Source organism: Herpailurus yagouaroundi, unplaced genomic scaffold (assembly GCF_014898765.1).
Source record: "Herpailurus yagouaroundi ecotype Mexico unplaced genomic scaffold, PumYag 142, whole genome shotgun sequence".
NCBI classification, from domain to species: Eukaryota; Metazoa; Chordata; class Mammalia; order Carnivora; family Felidae; genus Herpailurus; species Herpailurus yagouaroundi.
In genome coordinates this window covers 53,690,029-53,711,858 of record NW_024412397.1, presented here as the reverse complement: position 1 = coordinate 53,711,858, position 21,830 = coordinate 53,690,029, and the positions used below count along the sequence as shown (strand labels likewise).

The following is a 21,830-nucleotide window of genomic DNA, read 5'->3' as shown; positions in this document are numbered from 1 at the left end:
CTATTGTTAATGGGAAAGGAGTAAAAGCATATATATCAAACATACTACCTTTTTTATAAGGAAAAGACAAATATAAATACATTCTTGCTCAGTATTACAGCACGAAACACAGGAAAGATAAGCCAAAAACTAATAAAATCATTACGTAAAGAGGGAAGAAAAAAGAGTACAGGGATGACATAACTTCTCTGAAGTTTTATTTCTGACTTTGAAATTATGTAAATGACTTAAAAATTCAAGAAACTGCATTAAAATACAGCAATTCATAAACAAAACCAAAATGTGTATTAAGTAGGTGACTTGACTACATTTTAAAAGTATATTTCGGGGCGCCTAGGTGGCTCAGTCGGTTAAGCGTCCGACTTCGGCTCAGGTCACAATCTCACGGTCCGTGAGTTCGAGCCCCATGTCGAGCTCTGTACTGACAGCTCAGAGCCTAGAGCCTGCTTCGGATTCTGTGTCTCCCTCTCTCTCTCTGCTCCTCCCCTGTTCATGCTCTCTCCCTGTCTCAAAAATAAATAAATGTTTAAAAAAAAAAAAAGTATATTTCAAGTAACATTAGAATCATTTTTACCATTTATAAAGAAAGATTTTAAGGACAGGGCTGCAAAATAGACCAATTTATCAAGTCTTATTGTTAGTAATTATGTTAGTATTATTATTTTGAAATGAAATACATTGTAGGATAAAGCAAATAACCATTAATGTTAAGGAATCTGGATTTTCAGCATTAAAGAAATGAAATAAAAGCATAAAGTCAAATTAGTTCAATAAAAACCCAAAATGTCAACGTGAATTCAGTTTTTCTTTTCAAAAAGTGTTTGTGATTAGCTATCAAAAAGCTTAAAAGCAATTTCACCTGGGGGCAATGAGCAACTCTACCACTCAGATTGTGGCCTCTAAACACCATTCCCCACAGAAAGGAACCAGCAGTAATGGCTGAAACCAAGTCTAGGGTAGAACATGTATAACAATATTCTAGGATATCTTGAGTCAGGAAGCAAGAAAGCTCGCATCAAAGACAAAAAGGATCACATCAAGGAGACAGAAGAGCCAATATGAAGGCACATCAAAATGAATGAAGCCATGTTAAATATATAAAACCCCACAAACTCACAAAAACACTACCAAAAAACAGAAACTGCTCACCAGGCATTATTGTACAGCAACAATGCTTAACTGGTAATTTGTAATTAAAGAAAAAGAATTATACTTTTTAGTGCCTTTCCTATAAAAGCTGCATTTCAGGTAAACCAATGAACCTAACTGATAAAAGTCTTCACGGATGAAGTCTGGATAACAAATTAGGAAGGAACGAAAGAATCAGAAAAGAACTACCTGTAATAACTAATTCACCAAAATTCAGGCAAAATCAACAATGGATGAGACTATTACATAATGGTTGAAAGAGAACTTTATAATTAGCCAAGTGAATTTAATGATCCATTAGCAGCACTTAATGTGGAACAAGCATATATCATATGCCTCTTAACATATAATACCATAAGAAACTCAGATTAGGTATAAAGTACTGATTCTTACTTTACAAAACAAAAATATTAGGAACCCAAATGTATTCAATCTTTTAGGCTTACCTTCCAGTTTTCTGGCAATTGAACAAATAGGAAAAGTAGTTAAATGACATCCCAAAGGAACAAACAGAATCTGTGAAATCCACTACACTACAAGTGATTGAGTTCTGTCAGCAAATTACTGGCATGAAGAAAAAAAGGAGGGAGCTCTACTTTGAAAAAAAAGAAACTGAAGACATATAATAACTAAATGTAATACATGTGTCCGATACCAAAACCACCACAAAAGTCTATCATTTTAGAAAATCAGAGAAATTTAAGTTGGATGGTTATAAGATGACCAAAAGGAATTACTGTGATAATTGAAATTACATATTTTTAAAAATACATGTACTTGAGATTCACCACACACACACACAAAACAAGTACAACCAAATACTTCTTGTTGACTTAGGTTAACCAATATATCTTGGAGCCCATTACATAATTTAAAAAATGGTGGGGCGCCTGGGTGGCGCAGTCGGTTAAGCGTCCGACTTCAGCCAGGTCACGATCTCGCGGTCCGTGAGTTCGAGCCCCGCGTCAGGCTCTGGGCTGATGGCTCAGAGCCTGGAGCCTGTTTCCCATTCTGTGTCTCCCTCTCTCTCTGCCCGTCCCCCGTTCATGCTCTGTCTCTCTCTGTCCCAAAAATAAATAAACGTTGAAAAAAAAAAATAAAATAAATAAATAAAAAATGTTGCAACTGTAAATTTATAATGAATATTAGACAGTAAGCCATTAGAGTTCTCTAAAAAAGACCAAGCAACTTTCTGATATCTTTTTTATTTACTCAACAAAAACTGAATAACTACCTCTTGTATCCTAGGCACTAGAAAAAAGTGAAAAAAAACCCAACAATATGCTTGCATTCATGGAATTTCCATCTTGTAGATCAAGGAGTCTGCAAACTACTTTATTGCCCATGGCTGCTTTCATTCTAGAATAGCAGTTAGGTAGCTGTGACAAAGAATTTAGGGTCCTCAAAGCCAAAATATGTACTATTTGATCCATTACAAATAATTTGCCACCTCTGTTCTAGACAGCAAAGGCACATTTAAGAAATAACAAAACACCAAGTTATACAAATAAATCTAAGTATATTAGTAGAAAACTAAAAAAACAGAAAAAAGTCTAAGAAAGTGGCAGTCTGAAACCTGAGAAATAGTTTTATCGAAGATATGCTGTTTAGGGGTGCCTAGGTGGTTCAGTGAGTTAAGCGTCCAACTCTTGATTTAAACTCAGGTCATGATCCAATGGTTTGTGAGACTGAGCCCTGCCCTGGGTTCTGCACTGTCTGCTTGGGATTCTTTTGCTCCCTCTCGCTCTCTGCCCCTCCCCTGCTCTTGCTCTCTCTCAACATAAATAAACGGAAAGAAAAGAAAAGAAAAGAAAAGAAAAGAGAAGAGAAGAGAAGCAAAGAAAAAAGAAAGAAAAGAAAGAAAAGGAAGGAAGGAAGGAAGGAAGGAAGGAAGGAAGGAAGGAAGGAAGGAAGAAAGAAAGAAAGAAAAGAAAAGAAAGAAAAGTTGCTGTTTAAAAGTTGCAGGCAGAGGAAATACATACAAAGGTCCAGAGGTGGGAAAATTGGGCTTGTACAAGAACAAAAAGAATTATGATTGGGGATACAGTGAGGATGAAAATGTTAGAAATAAAGCTGAACAGGGAGACAAGGCCAGATCATGTGTGGAGTCCTGCAGAGCTATGAAAAGCCTAAAACTAACATCATATTCAGAAATAAAAGTCTGAAAGTTTTCCCTCCAAGATCATGAACAAGAAGACAAGGATGTCTGCTTACACCACATCTATTCAGCATGGTACTGGAAGTCCTAGCCAGACCAATTAGGAAAAAAGAAAATCCACTTTGTAAAGAAAGAAGTAAAATTTCAATGTTTGTAGATGACATAATCTTTTCAATTTTTCGTAATGTTTATTTTTGAGAAAGAGAGATAATGCAAGCAGGGAAGGGACAGATAGAGAGGGAGACAGAGGATGTGATGTGGGCTCTGTGCCAACAGCAGAGAGCTCAATGTGAGGCTCCAACTCACAAACTGTGAGATCATGACCTGAGCTGAAGCCGAACGCTTAACCAACTGAGCCAGCCACCCAGATGCCCCAATGACACGATCTTTTATGTACAAAGCCCTAAAGATTCCACAAAAAAGCTGTTTACAGTCAATAAATAAATTCAGCACACCTGGATGATACCAAACCATGTTCATGTATTAAGATGACAAAAACACCCAATGATTTACAAATCCAATATAATCCCTATCAAAACCCCAATATCACTTCTTCCAGGCATAGGACACCCATGCTAAATTTAGATGGAATCTCAAGGGACCCTAACAGCCAAAACAATCTTAAGAAAAATAAAGTTGGAGAACTCACATTTCCTCTGAAAGTTTACTGCAGAACTATAGTTATCAAAATCAGTGTGGTACTGGCTTAAGAGCAGACATACAGACCAATGAAATAGCCCAGAAATAAAACCTTGAATATATGGTCCAATGATTTTTGACAAGAATGCCAAGACCATTCAATGGAGAAAAAAGTGTTTGATTATTGGTGCTAGGAAAACTAGATATCTACATGCAAAAGAAGTTAATCTATATGAATTAAACTCAAAATAAATCAAATAACTAAATTTAAGAGCTAAAATGATAAAACTAATCTTATACACAAACATACAAGAAAAAGCTTCCTGACACTGGATTTAGCAGTGACTTCTTGGGACGTCAAAAGAAAAGGCAACAAAAGCAAAAAACAGAAAAATTGGACGTTATCAGAATTAAAACATTTTCTGCATCAAAAAACCCCATCAATAGGGTAAGAAGGCATTCCACAGAATGAAGAGAAAATATGTGCAAATTATACAGTATCTGATAAGCATTATTCAAATATAAAAACTCCTACAACTCCAAAACAACAGAATTTAAAAATGAGAAAGGACCTGAATAGACTCTTCTCCAAAAAAGATATAGAGATGATCGATAAGCACACAAAGAGATGCTCAATTTCACTCATCATTAGGGGAATGCAAATCAAAACCACAAAATAACCACTTCACACCAATTAGGATGCCTTTTATCAAACAAACGGGTGGGGTGGGGAGGGGCAGAAAATGACATGTGTTAGCAAGGATGTGGAATGTAAAATGGTGCAGCCCCTGTGAAGAACAGTCTGACAAAAAGATCCTCAAAAATTTATACATTAGAATTAGCATATGATCTAGCAATTCCACATATGGGTATATGCAAGAGAATTGAAATCGGGGACATAAACAGATTTATGCATACCAATGTTCACAGCGACATTATTCATAATAGCTAATACATGACAGCAACCTAAGTGTCCACTGATGAATAAATGGATAAACTAAATGTGGTACACAAACATACAATAGAATATGATTTCACTTACTTGATTCCACTTACTGAGATACCTAAAATAGTCACATTCACAGAGACACAAGGTAGAACAATGGTTACCAGGAGATGTGGGGAGGGAGTGATGGGAAGTTATTACTACAAAGTTTCAGTCTGGGTTGAAAAAAAGTTCTGGAGATAGACAGTGGTAATGGTTGTACAACAATATAAATGTATTCAATGCCACTAAACTGTATGTTTTTAAATGGTTAACATGATAAACTTATGTTATATATATTTTAACATAATAAAAAATGCTTTTGGTTGGAAAAACTATAGGAGGGGAGGCAGGCAGGAGAGTCCGAGTCACAGCAAGACTGAAGGATGCTACACTGCTGACTCTGAAGATGGAGGAATGAGCCACAAGCCACAGAATGTGGGCAGATTCTACAAGATGGAAAAGGCAAGGCTGCCCTAAAGCCTCCAAAAGGAATGAAATCCTGACACTTTGATTTTAGTCAGTGAACCCCATCTGGAATACCTAATAAATGGTGGGGGGGGGGGGGGTGGGGAAAGGGTTGGAGAAATAAGGTATCGGGTGGCACAAAGGCCAAAAATGAGAGTATTTCAGGAAAATAAGTTAGTCAAACTGTTCAATGCCAAGAGACCTAAGAAGACATTTACATAAAGTATATAGGATCACTGACTAGTTTTTAAATTGTTGGAAATAAACATATATCAAATAAAATACTGTATCTTCAAAATCCATGGATGAGACACACAGTATGTAGGGATAGAACAGATCCTTAAACATAAGTGAAAATACTTTTAGGCCATTAAGAAAAAGCAACAGACAAGAAACAAACAAGATGATTCAAATTAGGGAAATATAAAATGAGCAAGAATACTCATTTCTTCTCCAGTCAACAGGCCTATAATCTAAGCCAAGTACTTCTAGCTCACAGGTTCAGAGCCATAGTTTTTTGATTTACAACAGATTTTATGGATTAGCTAATCTGAATTCCTATCTAGTACAAATTCCTACACATATATACACCATATCTTATTTTAGCCCACAGTCACCTTCTTGGGAAAATTCAGAATAAAGGGTTTAAAAAAAACAGGATGCCTGGGTGCTGGGTGGCTCGGTCGGCTAAGCGTTGGATTCTTGGTTTTGGCTCAGGTCATGATCTTGCAGTTCTTGAGTTTGAGCCCTGCACTGGGCTCCACACTGAGAGCGCAGAGCCTGCTTGGGATTCTCTCTCTGCCCCTCCCCTGTTCGTGCTCGCTCTCTCTCTCTCAAAATAAGTAAATAGGGGCGCCTGGGTGGCTCAGTCGGTTAAGCAGCCGACTTCAGCTCAGGTCCTGATCTCTCGGTCCGTGAGTTCGAGCCCCGCGTCGGGCTCTGTGCTGACAGCTCAGAGTCTGGAGCCTGTTTCGGATTCTGTGTCTCCCTCTCTCTGACCCTCCCTTGTTCATGCTCTGTCTCTCCCTGTGTCAAAAATAAATAAAACTTAAAAAAAAAAAAATTAAAAAAAAATAAAGTAAATAAACTTAAAAAAAAAAAAACCCTTGGAAAAATACCGATTAAAAAATTAGTCATAACACACTCGAAATTCCTAACTTTAATCAAATCTACTGTGTCTCTCAGATTGTTAGGTCATCGATAATTATATGTAGATATTAAAACCTGCATTACACATTTAAGAACAAATATTAAAGATTCAAATTAGTTTGCATACTTACAATGCAATATAACTTTGAGTTCAACCAGGAGTTTCTTTGACCCTCCATGACTTGTTCCTGGAAGCTTCTGCATTGCTTCCCCCTTTTTATTCAGTATTTCAATTCTTAATGCACCTACCAGTCCAAAATTTAAAATAAGAATGTCTTAGTTACACTCAAAAAATGTGATGAGGTCCATCAAATGATGAATGGATAAAGAAATTGTGGTTTATATACACAATGGAGTACTACCTGGCAATGAGAAAGAATGAAATATGGCCCTTTGTAGCAACGTGGATGGAACTGGAGAGTGTTATGCTAAGTGAAATAAGTCATACTGAGAAAGACAGATACCATATGTTTTCACTCTTATGTGGATCCTAAGAAACTTAAGAGAAGACCATGGGGGACGGGAAGGGGGGAAAAAAAAAGAGGTTAGAGTGGGAGAGAGCCAAAGCATAAGAGACTCTTAAAAACTGAGAACAAACTGAGGGTTGATGGGGGGTGGGAGGGAGGGGAGGGTGGGTGATGGGTATTGAAGAGGGCATCTTTTGGGATGAGCACTGGGTGTTGCATGGAAATCAATTTGACAATAAATTTCATACATTAAAAAAAAATGTGATAAGTCTGCTAGGTCTTGACATAGTGTTTCAATTCATCATGGTCTTTTACATATTAAATATGTAAGACACACAAAAAGCATATTTTCAGTATTAAGGGAAAAAAAAAAAAACATACCAATGGGGGTTCCAGCAGGCCTAATCTCATTTGGCAATAATTCATCTCCTTCAGGCCAAGTTACTGATAATCTATCAGGGAGCCTATTATGAAACCAGCATATTAATGTTTCATGAACTATGTTAACTATGGTCTTAATAAGATAAATACAAGTCACTAGAAACTGTAATATTTATTTTTGATATAGTATTTTGAAAGGCTAATGCTAAAATTCTATATGATTAATAATCTAAAAAAATTTCCCTAACCATTACTGTGGTTACTGAAACAGTAATACAAAATCTCTTGGTATTAAGAACCAAGAATTATCAATTGGGGGGAGGGCGTTCCTCTGCTCTTTTACAGTACAAGTTACCTTTGGGAAATACAATAAACGATAAGAGAATTATTGGTGAAATTCAGTAAGAATCAAAATGACTGCATCATTAGCCAAGCAAGAGCTACAAACAATTTTGTTTTTCTACTTTCCTTTACTTCTTTGGTACTGATCTTTACCTCCCAACAGTTACTACGACTTTCTTCTAGTTGTAGGTCAAACCAAGTTGTTTTCTAACATATTGGAGTCATAGCGCCTATAACAGTGACACTTTAGATACATAAAATTTACTTTTTCTACAAAATGCAGGATTCTGTTTTACAAAGCTCTCAATTTTTTTTAACAGCAAGTTCATCACAATATGTAAATCTAAGACTACAAATGTCCTATTATGTGTCCATTAACAACACACTCAAGAAGAGTTAAAAACGCTATGATTCATTTTTTATTTTGTTACTCTTATCCTGCAATTTGAAATGTGAATTACCTTGCCATTTCATCTTCTACATATTTTTTCACAGCTTTCTCAGCAACTGTCCTATCGAGCTTTGCAATTGGCACAGTTTTTACTTCATCATACAGTGCTTGAGGTTCCTGAATAATTTATATCAACATTTCAAAAAAAAAATATTCAAATTTGGCTACAATGAAAACATTTGTTTCTTCCAAAGAAACATTTTACCCCAATTAAGTATGTAAGTCATAATAACCATTATTACATTATACCACAATGGTTCTATTTTTCATGTAACCTCCTTAGACATAATTAAATACCATTCAAATATTATCAAGAATATAAGGATAAAGCCCACTCTCATTTTAGAGTTATTCATCCTTGAGAAAGAATTCTGGCTCCAATTTTTTACTAGTTTGTGGGCCTTGGACAAAATTTGCACTTTACAAAATTATTCTGACAACTAGAAATAACATACGTATGTTTGTTAAACATTGGGCAGATGTTAAGCTCTACAGATTATTGAAAACACCAAATAAGAAACACAAAAATTCATGCTAACACTAATGTATCCAACAGAAAAACCAAATGCAAGCAAAATATAAAATACTGTATCTTTATTTCAGCATTAAACAAAAATAAGCAGTACCAAGAGACTTCCAATAAAAATGTTTTATTACTTGCTATCTTACCATTGCAATCTGAACCTCTCCTCCTGTGGCATATACTTCTCCATCATGATCACCATAAAGAAAAAATTTTACTATGCTTCCATAAAAGAGAGGAAGTGTCTTGATTGTCTTGACCTAATAGTTTTTAGAAAAAGGCTTTTAGTATTTACTAAAACAGGCTTAATATTAATAATCATAACTATTTCACTGAAGGGGAAAATTCAGTATCGAAAAATTACTGAAAAAAAACATTCTAATAAAGTTGCATTTATTTATATTTGCTTATATAAGTTTCCCACTTATTCTTAACATACCTTTGTAAAGACACAGTGGCTTCTTCATACAAAAATGTCATTGCTATGCATGTCTAAAAGGTCTAGAATTCCTCCAAAGTCAATTATGAAGCCAAAATACCTCAAACCCTTTTTTTCCCACAAAATCTTGCTTTCAGACTATGAACAGTGACTATGAACAGTGAATAACTCTAACAACTTATTCCTTTCAAATAAACTGGCTCAAAGCTTGCCTATGGGTACTTCTTTTCCTTATGTGGCTTTAAAAATCTAAAGATAATTTTCATTAGTTCAATTCAGAAACTCTTGACAAGGACTACAAGAGTTTATACACAACCTACACTTTCGGCCTCATTTCTAAACTATTTCCTTTCACACACAACATGCTGCAGGACAACCCAACTTTACTACTTGGTGTTTCACTGCACTTACCTGTATTGTTGTCTGCGTTCAGATTATGGTCTCTGAGAAAGCACGTTACTCAACTACCACAAAGAACTTGACAAAAGTGTTCACTTCCTCCTTGTAACTCACTGCTTGACTTCAGGGTTTCCTTCTATCTTTATCCCTTTCATTTTCCTTTACCAGTGCATCCTTTTCATGCTAACCCCCCTATGTGTTGGAAAAGCCAGGCTCTAACTTCACACTTTACACCTCTCTAGATGATCACATACAATTCCCAGGCTTTAAATACACGATGACTCCTCTCCCACTACAGAGTGAATGGACACCTTCAACCTTTGTAGTATCTGCATAAACACCCAACTCTCCACCTCTTTCAAGATTCATACAAATGCCACTTCTTGCCCAAAGAATGTCATGATTTGCTCTTCTCCCAGGCCCATTCATAGTCAGAAAATGCTCTCCTCTCCTTCCAAACTGCCAAAGCAGTATTCATTCTCTCCTTTCAAGCACTTGTTCTCTTATCTATTATTATTTATGTTTAGGTTATTACCAAGTTTAGACTATAATGTCCCTAAGGACAAAAGATCTCTCTCCTAGATCTCTTCATTCTCTATAATGTAATCAACAAGCAGAGTAACTTACAAGCAGCAAACAGGTAACGAAAATTTAGTAAAAAACAAAACAAAGCAAAAACCTCATTACATCACATTAAAAAAATTTAAGACTCTCCATTTGAGTAAAGTTTAGTGCAAGAAAAAAAAATAAAAACCTTACTAACAGAGCCTTTGGGAAACAGGTTTTTAATAAATGCCACATTAAATTATGCCATTAAAATCAGTTTGATATTTTCATTCTTTCCTGGCTCCTGAGGAGCCAATACAAGCACTATTTTGTTGTTAAATACTAATACATCTCATTCAGTTTCAAATTCTATTCAAAACTGAATCCAGAAATAAGTTAAACCTACCAGCTGTCCTGCTTTATATATTTTTCCATCCCATTCTATTGCTGAGTATGTCGCCCAGGGGCCCTGCTTTTTAGAAGGAAGATCGGGACGTGTAATTATTCCTTTAAAAGATGTAAATTTTATTTGTTTGTCATACTTCTCATGACAGTCCTTCAGCCATAAAGCAAATTCTCTATCAATTTTCATTCGCTGTTCCTGTAAAAAACAATTTTTAATGCTCTATGAAATATAGCTACTAGTAAACAAATATAACCATAGATGCTGGTCATTCATTCCTTTTTTTCTTCCACATACCCCACCCTCAGAAAACCTAATAGAAAATTAAAATATTCTGCTGGAACTTTCTCCCATACAAATTTAGATTTCTAACAAAAGCATTACTAAAGAAAAAAAGTCTTTGCTATCATCTTTGGAACCAAGGTCTCAATGGTCACTACCAACAACAAAAAGCTTTCCTTCTCTGGTACGAATTTAATGGGGCGCCTGGGTGGCGCAGTCGGTTAAGTGTCCGACTTCAGCCAGGTCACGATCTCGCGGTCCGTGAGTTCGAGCCCCGCGTCAGGCTCTGGGCTGATGGCTCAGAGCCTGGAGCCTGTTTCCGATTCTGTGTCTCCCTCTCTCTCTGCCCCTTCCCCGTTCATGCTCTGTCTCTCTCTGTCCCAAAAATAAATAAACGTTGAAAAAAAAAAATTTAAAAAAAAAATTAAAAAAAAAAAAAAAAGAAAAAAAAAAAGAATTTAAGAGTACACCAAAAATGATGAATACTGGCTGCCTAGCAGAAAGAGAAAGGTGATAAAAATTTCTCTCCATTTATCAAGCATGCATATACATACATATATACATACACATATATATGTATACACACACACACACATATATATACACACATATACATATATACACACACACAGTAAACATACCTACAGTGTATCTATGGTATTAAAATATCAGGGGAAAAAAACATCTAAAAAGCTCCTTATGAGGAGGATAATGAAAAAAGGGTTGAGAAACACTGCTATACTGAACACATTTTTCCTTTTACATATTATATATACATATATATACGTATATATACGTATATGTATATGTATAGTACCCATTCAAAACAAGTTAAAACACGTATAGAAAATTAAGTGTTTTCTAATAATAAGAAAATGTGTTATTGTTTACCATTCTTCACCCTGTTGGAAGATAGTATAGAAAGATTTACACTCAAGCATAAGCTGTTTAATGCCTGTCTTTAAGAGAATTAGTAGGGGAAAAAAACCTCCACAGTACATGCTTTTGCAGACAATAACACATGAAGTAAAGTTCGTTTCTTCCTACATATCTTACTGTACAATATACCATTTCCAAATGAAAATGGAACAAAATAAAAAATGATTTCACCTTAAATTTATTAACTTGCAACTGGAAAACCAATCTTATCACTGAAGAAAGCCTACCAAATTTTTATACTGCACTTCAATGTACAGCACTTATAGTATAAAATATTATTTTATATGCTCTCATCAAATGGACATGCTTCTGTAGCTTCTATTCACTGTCATAGGTCTTAATATTAAGACCTAAATATCTGTAAAATTTTCATCCAAACACAGCCTAATCAGTTTGAAATTTTTGAGTAATGTGAACACATAAATGCTCAAGAATTTATATTCTTTTGATTTAATAAAATAAAAAGCATAAAAAATTATCAGTACAAGTCTATACTACTTGTGATTTTTCTTGTACTTAAAATAGAACATAGGCAAATATTCAAAATTTATATTTAAAATCATACCTGTCCATTTAAAATCCTTGTGAAAAGGGTGTTCTTGTCTTTCAATTTTAGCTCAAGATCCATAAAAGTCAGTTTATTTGTGCTGACCTGGAATTTGTCATTAGTGAATAATGCACCAGATATTCTATTGTAACATTCAATTGGCGCAAGCCCTCTCTTCTTCGGAGGAGTACACCAGTCAAAACTTGAACAGAATAAAACATTAGTTAGTAAAAGATAAGGTTGATAAATCAATGTAATTTCAGCAAAAATCAAAACTTACTCTTCAACAGATGTATATGGTATTAGCCGTCCATTCCAAAAACATTCAAAAATAGGCCTTTTCCCTCTTGCTGCTTTCTCAAGTATAAAACAATCATCATCATCATCTTCATCTTTTAATTCTAAAGCAAATGCATGAGTAGAGCAAAATGTTTATTGCTATAGAGTTTATGCAATTTATACCACTTCTTTAAGTGAAATATTAAAGTTGCTTCAGACAAACTATGACAAAAATTCATTAGGTCTCTCACACTGTTTTCTGTAAAACTTAATGACAACTTTAGTTTGCCCTCAGAAAGGCAGATTTCTGAAGTTGTTCCCCATTACCCATGGTGTTCTCATTTATATTAATATATAATTACGTTACTTATCAATCTGTGTTAGGAGTACTACACGAGCTGCTAAGCCTGCAATCTTTAAAATCTATTTACAGTGTAGAAGAGTCACACATGCAAAGAGACTATGCCCTATAGCAGAATCGCTCTTCCCTACAAATACAGGAGCTTGAATACTGTACCTCAAATACAAGTTTCACAATTCTGTCAGAACCAGTAGGTTCACATAAAAATCATCTGAGAAATCTACAGTATCTAGTAGCAGCAACTGTGCCTAGTTTGAACAAATTAATCAATAACACTAAACTTAATTTTACTTTAAATAACCTATTAAATTTTCAAAGATCAAATTCAGGTGATACAGCTACAATTATATTACAAAGCATCAGAAGCATTATTAGCACAATTGTCTATAACACTTTTATGCTTCTGAGCAATACATTTTCATATATCCAAACAAATTAGGATCAAACACTAAGGTCCTGATAGAGTAACACCTTAGTTATTTTGGCATTCAGGCACCTACACAAAATAAACTCTTCTTCCCCCAAAAAACACTCAACAAAGAAGTTCCTTTCAATCAAACCCAATCACTTTGCTCTTGGAGAATCCCTCTGGACCACTCAACTTATTGATTCTTATTTTAAGATATCACTTGAAGAACTTTATCTTTTTGTCTACAGCATACAAAAATGACAAAGGTTGGCAAATTAAAAAGGGGTCAGCTACATTGTGGAAGGTAGAGCCACACTTACTAATAATGTTGGACACTATTCTAAGGATTTGCACCAGCTTCTTATCTAAAATTCACAACACCTCTACAAGGAAAGAGATGACCTCCCATTTCACAGATAAAGAAACAGATAAGGAGTAGTTTGTCAAAGTTTACACAACCTGAAGTGTCAAAGATGGGACTTACATTAGGAAATCTGGTTCCAGAACTCACAAGACTAACAAGTATTCTGAATGAGAAAGTTTAATATTGTTACTCTATGTATTCAATGCAATCTCAGTACTCCACCAGGATTTTTTTTTAAGTGAATGTACAAAGTGATTCCAAAGGTTACCCAAAAGAGCAAAAGATTAAGAATTTTCTCAAAAAAGAATGTTAAGTTTCCTGATCTGCAAGTATCAACATACAATACAAAGCTATGAAAGTATCATTATTCATGTATATAAATATAAAATAGATCAATAACTTAAAGAATTCAAATGTGTGTACTTATTGGAACTCAGTATTATAAAATATTTCAAACTATTTAAAAAACAGTAACATTAAGTAACTGGTGCTACAAAACCAAATACTCACATGGAAAATATTAAGGCAAAGCCCTACCTCATTGTAGTACAAAAAAAAGGAGATTCTACATGCATTAAAGATCTAAACATAAAATGACTTTTAAAGAAACTACAGGACATTTTTATAATCTGGAAATATAAGAAGGCTTTCCAAAGCAAGGCAAAATCAGAAAGCATTAAAAAAAAAAAAAAAACTGACATGACTATGAAAAGCTTAAAACTTATTTATAAATACCTACAAAGATAATGAGAAGACAATATGTAAAGGATTAATATGCAGTACATACCTAAAAGTTCAGTAAGCAATTCATGAGAAAAAAATATGTAATATTCTTTAAAGCCAGTGCTTTACTCATCTGGCAGTGAATACACACATAAATCAAGAATTATAAAAATTATAAATACCTAAGAATTTAAGACATGCTTAAGAAAACAAGTTTTAAAATTTATCTAGCCCTCAGGGCCCAACTAATAATAATCATTAAAAAATTCTAAACCACAACTTCACATTTTGTAGCTAAGATAACAGATTAACATACTTGATGGAAAGCATGGATCATCGGGGTAAGTTTCTCTATCATACAAGAAAGGGTGGTATCGAATAATCCCTTCCACTACACCATCTCCTTCAACATGAGCCTTGAACTCAAAACTATCAGCTGCTGTGTTTATATACAACGTCTGCATGTCATCTTCTATTTCCCTTAGGTTGACAATCTTAGGTGCCTTCCCCTTTTCAAACATAGAAATCTAAAATAAAAACAAAAATAATTAAATTCTATGGTGACTTCACTTTTGCTCTCAACTACAATCTAACAACAAAATAGGTAAAAACTTGTATTTAAACAAGTAATCATATAGCTTAATTAAATAAATATATTTATATATGGGTTAAATAACCATAAGTAGCATCCCAATAAGGAACACAATATGCTACTTAAAAAAATAGAACATAAGCAAAGCAGAGCTAGAGAACAATTAACTCAGGAGTACATTTAAGGCTTCTTGCTAGAGGCAGGAAGTGAGACAACGATGCATGTGAAATTCTTTCCAAGATGTGGGCAAGGATATGGAGAACCCAATATTCAGTTTTCTATACTTCTAAATCTTACTTCACCATCATAAGACTTTTATGAACAAAGAGAAACTTTATATCCCTTTTCCTCCCCACTTTCATATCTGATGTTCAGCAACAACTCACATCTCTAAAGACAGGAGAAAAAGAAAGCAAATACTATAGTAAATAAAGGTTCAAAAACTACATAGATCTAATAATGATCTCTCTACTTAAATATTAAATTGCCAAAATACTTTGGTAAAAGACAAAGAGAGAAGGGTTATCTATTGACTGATTTTTCTTATCCAAAGTCATTTGGAACTGGAACAGACACCTAATAACTTGTAATATTTTAAGAAAGAATTTTATCTTACTTCAATATCAATGTTGTTGAAAGGTCCAACTTCTTTTGATGTACGTTTTTCATTGCCTTTTGGGCCATGAATATAGTAATGATAAATATGCCTAAAATATAGAAAATTAACTTTATACTTTTAATTCAATTTAATTCATAAAATTACAGTTCACATAATAACCTACAAAAATAATTTTTATGACCACTATTTGGCAGTATCTATTTGGTAGGTACCAGCCTAGCACTATACTAAGCATTCTTAAATACAGTATACCATTTAACGGTATAAACAATTTGAAATGCAGGTATTACGATCTCATTTTATAGATATAGAAATTGGGGTGCAAGGAGTTTACACAATTTATCTAAGGTTACAAAACTAGAATTGGAGAGAGGTGGACTACAATCCTAGCCTTTCCAACATCAAAAGCCCACATAAATTACACTTCTAAGAAGTATAGTATGAAAACTAGAAGGCAAGAGACTATAATTCTACTTCTCAGGCATGTTCTAAAAGAGACTTAAATAATCAGGGAGTACATAGGATTGGATATTTTTAAGCTATCTGAATGAGAATGTTATTCTATAACTCTCGTCTCTCCTCTCTTACAGCATTGAGACATTCTTGCCCTAACATTCCTAAAGCAAAACTAATAAATTCAACATAATCCCTTTAAAAACCAATTCACAACTCACTGCTACTTTAAGTTTTAAAAGTTTTTTGGTAAGATTATTTAGGGCTAAACCATACTATGTTATTATTTACTCTTCAAACAAGTATTTGCAATATTCCTTCATGTGAATTTTATTTGTAAAAAATTATCCTAGCTAATCTTTAAAATACTGAGATAAAAGGAAATCACTGAAAATCTTTAGGTCTTTCCTCATGCATATCAAAAGTGTTACCGTAATCAACAGTTAGTTTACAAGAATACATTAAGAAAGTAATATAAATAGCTTAAAAGAATTTCAAAGAATGGTTAAAGTAATAGATTATTCTTTGCTACAGCAAGATTATATTCTGTGTTATGTACACTGAGCTCCTTTGGTTAAAAGAAATCATTACAAAATAGCTAATGAGATGTGTACTTCGAGAATAAAAATTCCAAATTCCTATTTAAAATCCTTAGGTTACAGAGTCAATAAACATCAATACGCAGCAAGAAGAAAAGATACTTCTAAAATAAAATTATTTTCCCATAAAAAATTTTTACAATGTTAGTATACATTTCTATACAAAATAAAAAAAAAATCTCAAATTAAGTACATTAGTTAGCCTTTTGGTAAATACAAAAAATGTTTTTTAAAAAATGTAAATTTTGTGCAGTTGTACCCATTTTTGCCATACTCAGTAATTCAGACTAATGCAAATTATGGAAATAAATGGTCCTTACTATGTTTACAGAGAAAAAACTAAGAACCATTAAACATTCTGATGATTTAGTCTAATGGAATATGTCACACTCCCTAAAAGTTTTCCTGGAATAGATATACAACAATTTATTTTCAGTATTATTAGATCATATAGGCCAATTTGCATATTTTTATTTTAACAGACTTCATGCATTCGATAAACATTTATTGAGCATCTATTATTTAACAGGAAACACTAGGGATATAGTAGTAAATAAAAAAGATTCCAATAGGGGAAGGCAGACAAAAAAGTAAAAAAAAAAAAAAAATACATGGTACAGAAGATTATGATAGGTGCTACAGAGAAGAACCACAAAAGGGGAATATGAAAGTGATGGTGCTGAATTTGATATAAGTTCCTAAGTTTATTTTAAATTTTATGACAGGTCTCAAAAGTCTGTCCTTCAAATAATGACCAACATATTGCAAGTCATCAATATTTATTTACAGAATAGAGAAGTATTTTAATGCCAAGATCAGAGCACTGGTTACTGTACTGAAGGGAAGGAAATGAGGCACAAAACACACAGCAAAGAGGTTTTTGATGTATCTGTAATATTTTGTCTTAAAAAAGTAGTAACATGTCCTCAAATAATTACTTACGCTAACTGTCTTGTCCAAAGAAGAAAATAATTTTTCAAGTACTGTATGTGTTCTGGTTGTACTCCTGTGATAACCACAGCAGTAAAGCTATCTTTTTCTTTCTCCTCTAAGATAAGATGATGTAGAAATCTTTCATCATCATTTGTAATGTGAACAGAATCAGATGGCTAGGAGAGTGAATATAAATACAATAGGTTAGATACACTTAATTGTAATAAACAAATAACATTTACATTGACTTTTAATATGATTCGCTTGGATAGTTTCATAAACAGCTTCAAAAAACTTTTGAAGGAAAATAGCCCAATACAAATCAGCTGAGTATGTGACAATGCTGTGAGAGCAGGATAGCTTTAACATAAATTGCTAATGTGGCATATATACAGGAGTACCCTATACCATAATGCTAAACCAATTGTAGAATCATAAAAGAAAAGGTAAAACAACAACAACAAATAATGAGTTTAAAAATGCTGAAAAAAAACTAAGGACACTTACCCTAGGGTGGAAAGAATTCTTCCTTGAGATACCTACCACTTAAATTGGTCAGGACAAATGCCCAGCTCTCCATGTTCAAGAAAACTGGGATGCAGCCTGAACCCAGCTGGCTTAGCCCAAAGGAACTGTGTTTAAAAGGGAGTAAAATCATCCTGTGCCCTAGTCCAGTTTCAGAGAATATCTATAGCTTGCTCAGAAGGAAAGTGGGGAGGGGGAAAAAACGGGGAGTGTTTGAGGGTAAGAATTACAAATGTCTCGTTTTTACAGTTAGTCTACATGTGTTAAAATTACATGTATACACATACATACACTATGTATGTTGCTATATACATAAAAGCTTGTAAGGATACACGCTGAACTATTACATCTAGGAAACTGTTTTTTTTAATAAGCATATATTACTACAGCACATTAAGTAAATAAAAACAAGCCCTCTAAGGGTGCCAGAGATGGTTAAGCATCTGACTCTTGATTTCAGCTTAAGTCATGATCTTGCAGTTTTGAGATCAAGGCCCCCATCAGACTCCTTGCTGAATGCGGAGCCTGCTTAGGATTCTCTCTTTCCCTCACTCTCTGCCCCTCCCCTACTCGGGCACATGCACGCACCCTCTATCTCTCTTGCTCAAAAAAATAAACACTCAAACAAACCAACCCTCCAAAACCATTCCAATGCATCGCTACACACTAACTAATACTACAGCTACAACATATAGTATACAAATAACATTTTATACCCTTTGAGAGCTTAGTGGATTAGTTTGGGTTTACTAATGATGTGGGTTCATTACCAAATATTTATCAAGCACCTTCTAAGTCCTATGACTCAATATAGGCACAAGGAAGATACGAGTTAACTAAGACAGTGCCCCTCCTCCCTATAAATTCCATCTAATAGATGAGAAACAAATGATTACAAAACAATGTGCCATTATAAAGATATGAACCAAGAGCTACAGAATTAAAAAGAGTGTGACATTTTCCCAGAAGATTAGAACATTCCAGCCCCATGAGAATATGAAGGATTTGAGAGTATAAGGCAAACAAGGTAGTTTGAAGTATATATTAAATATATGATGAAAGATGAGGCTGGAAAGGCTGAAAGAAGCAGTGAAAATGGATGGAAGAGAGGGTAGATGAAAAACTATTTTAAAAGTCAGAACTGAATGGTGAATGATTAACAAGGATTACACAATTACTAACTATTCTGGCCAAGGGATACTGTTAATTGAAAAGGGTAGAGGAAAGGTGAAGAGAAAGAAAGAATAGGGAAAGATGTAGATAATAATCTGATTTCAGAGGTACCAAAAGTGAGTTCTTTATGGAACATCTGGAAGGACATCTACCTGAAATTGGAAATGAGTATACCAGATATAATCAGCTGGTATTCAGCACCAATTCATCCCACCTTTTGTTGTCCCTTCCTGGGCTGCAGAGAATGGAAAACCAAAAGTCTACCTTTCAGACTCCCTTACATTTTAGGTTGTGGATGCGAATTCGGTTTCATCAATTAGATGTAGTAGCCAAAGATTTAGAAGAGGAAAATGACTCAAAGCCCATTTCCTGAGATGTCTTGAACGTTTTCTGTTATCATGCAAGGTACTGAAAGACCAATATTCAAGTTCTGGCTTCAAGTGTTAGCACTGATACAGCACGGGTTATAGCCAGAAGGTCTGTGTTTTGGTGTTGGGAGCAATTGTGGCAGCAAGACCTTTCCAACACCTGGATCACAGATAAGGCAGGGTGTTTCTAAATTCCAGATCCAGTGGTGGTCCTCCAGCTACCTTATTATAGCAGATGTCACAGCATGCCTTGAATGTCACTTCAGAGTGTCCCAATAGCTTTCTATGAGGCTCAGCCAAGAGCCCACTCCTAGCGCTTTCAATAATCACGCAAACATCAAATTCCTTTTATTAAATCCTTTTCTGTTTGAAGAGCCTACAATGATTTATTTCCTCAATGGAGTCCAGCCTGATTCAGTGTCTCAATCTTAAGAGAAAAGTCTTGACAAATACAGATTTAAGAACTGTTAGTATTAAGTAGCATATATACTGCCTCCTAGAAAAAGCAAGACTCCTGGTTGCACATCAAGAGCCACCAACTCTGTACACATTGTAATAACTGTGTGTAAAAGTTGGAGAAGCCAAATAGTAGGCTGGAAAAGATTGTCCAGAAAAAGAAAAAGACCAAGGACCTACCAGTAGCCATGAAACCTATGTTAGGACAAATTAAGCACAAAATCACAGGAAAAAGTGGCAGAAATGATGATCCAAGAGACATTAGTTCTATCCAAGCTTTATCATACCTATACAGTTTTAAAAATCACTTGAATTCTGAACTCCTATTTTCCACCAGTTTTAACACAGCATAATATTTCCACAAATATACTTTACAGGGCTTTGTGATGGTAACATAAGATGAGAAAGATGGAATATCAGTATGTAAATATAATATGATATATAAATTGTGTAATAAATACAACAAACTTAAAAAGGGGAAAAGAGGGATGAGCAAAATGAAGAAATTTCCTAAACAGAGGAGAATGTTAAGTTATACAGAAAATAAAGGTGGCTTGAAAGTATTAAAAAAATAATCAGCCCATTAATAAAGAAAAGGTATTATTTTCACCTGTCAAATTGCCAGCATTTTACTGCCTTCCCCTCCACTCCACTTTTTTAAAAAAAGAAAATGATCAGATAGGCCCTTCCACATACTGTTTTGGGGAGTATATTAGATGTGGGTTTAACCTTCTAGAAGAGCAATTTTGTAATACACACCATGAACATTTAAAAAGTTTAAATTCACTGTCATAACTATTAAAATTCTAACAGCTATATGAAGGAAAAACTGCAAAGACATTCATGGCAGTGTATTTATAATAAAATCCTTTAAATACAGTAAATGCTCAACGGAATAGTCAAATTATAACACATTCAGACAAAACACCATGAAGGTATTAAAAATGTGTGTGTACTAGGGCAGCTGAGTGGTTCAGTTAGTTAAGCATCCAACTTTGGCTCAAGTCATGATCTCACAGTTCATGGGTTCGAGCCCCATGTCAGGCTCTGTGCTGACAGCTCAGAGCCTGGAGCCTGCTTCAAGTTCTGTCTCTCCCTCTCTCTCTCTCTCTCTCTCTCTCAAAAGTGAATGAACATAAAAAAAAAAAAATAAAAGTGTGTGGTACAGGAAAATATTTTATAAAATGGAGAAATACTCAAAATGTTAAAAAAAAAAATGTGTGCTCAAAACTGTTATATAAAAAAAAATTAAGTAGATGAAGGGGATTAAGAGTATACTTTCCCCTTCCAACTCAAGATGCTAATAAGGAGGTTTTATTCTTAATTCCAGTGTTATTTACAGTGTTATATTAGTTTCAATAAGTGTACTCTTGATGAGCAATGAGTAATATACGGAATTGTTGAATCACTGTATTGCACACCAAAACTAATGTACAACACTGTGTAACACTGGAATTAAAATTTAAAAATACTAAAAAAAAAAAAACCCCAAAAAACAAAAAAACAAAACACCCTATAGCCATATAATAAAATAAAAAAGGCTAGAAATTCAACGAGATATTTTTTTCTGGAATCTGAGCACATTTTTATTTGTACTTTTCTATAAATTTTTTATAACTTGTTTTAGAATAAGAAAAGACTTAAGAAGCTCAAACTTTAAAGATTTTAAAACAATTCTAAAATATTTCAAGTGGAGAAAAGTTGAATAA

The 21,830-nt window shown here is 34.2% G+C and overlaps 1 protein-coding gene across 1 annotated transcript in view; it reads right to left on the bottom strand.

The window, feature by feature from the left end:
- Nucleotides 1-21,830, bottom strand: part of SMCHD1 (structural maintenance of chromosomes flexible hinge domain containing 1) — a 156,058-nt gene that overhangs the window by 103,542 nt on the left and 30,686 nt on the right. The window contains exons 8-17 of the mRNA XM_040479284.1: nucleotides 17,609-17,775; nucleotides 15,612-15,702; nucleotides 14,720-14,930; nucleotides 12,548-12,668; nucleotides 12,286-12,469; nucleotides 10,503-10,697; nucleotides 8,859-8,972; nucleotides 8,200-8,306; nucleotides 7,397-7,479; nucleotides 6,680-6,793 (exon numbers count right to left, since the gene is read on the bottom strand). Of these exons, the coding sequence (XP_040335218.1) occupies nucleotides 6,680-6,793; nucleotides 7,397-7,479; nucleotides 8,200-8,306; nucleotides 8,859-8,972; nucleotides 10,503-10,697; nucleotides 12,286-12,469; nucleotides 12,548-12,668; nucleotides 14,720-14,930; nucleotides 15,612-15,702; nucleotides 17,609-17,775 (1,387 nt within the window). The remainder of the gene's footprint in view (nucleotides 1-6,679; nucleotides 6,794-7,396; nucleotides 7,480-8,199; nucleotides 8,307-8,858; nucleotides 8,973-10,502; nucleotides 10,698-12,285; nucleotides 12,470-12,547; nucleotides 12,669-14,719; nucleotides 14,931-15,611; nucleotides 15,703-17,608; nucleotides 17,776-21,830) is intronic.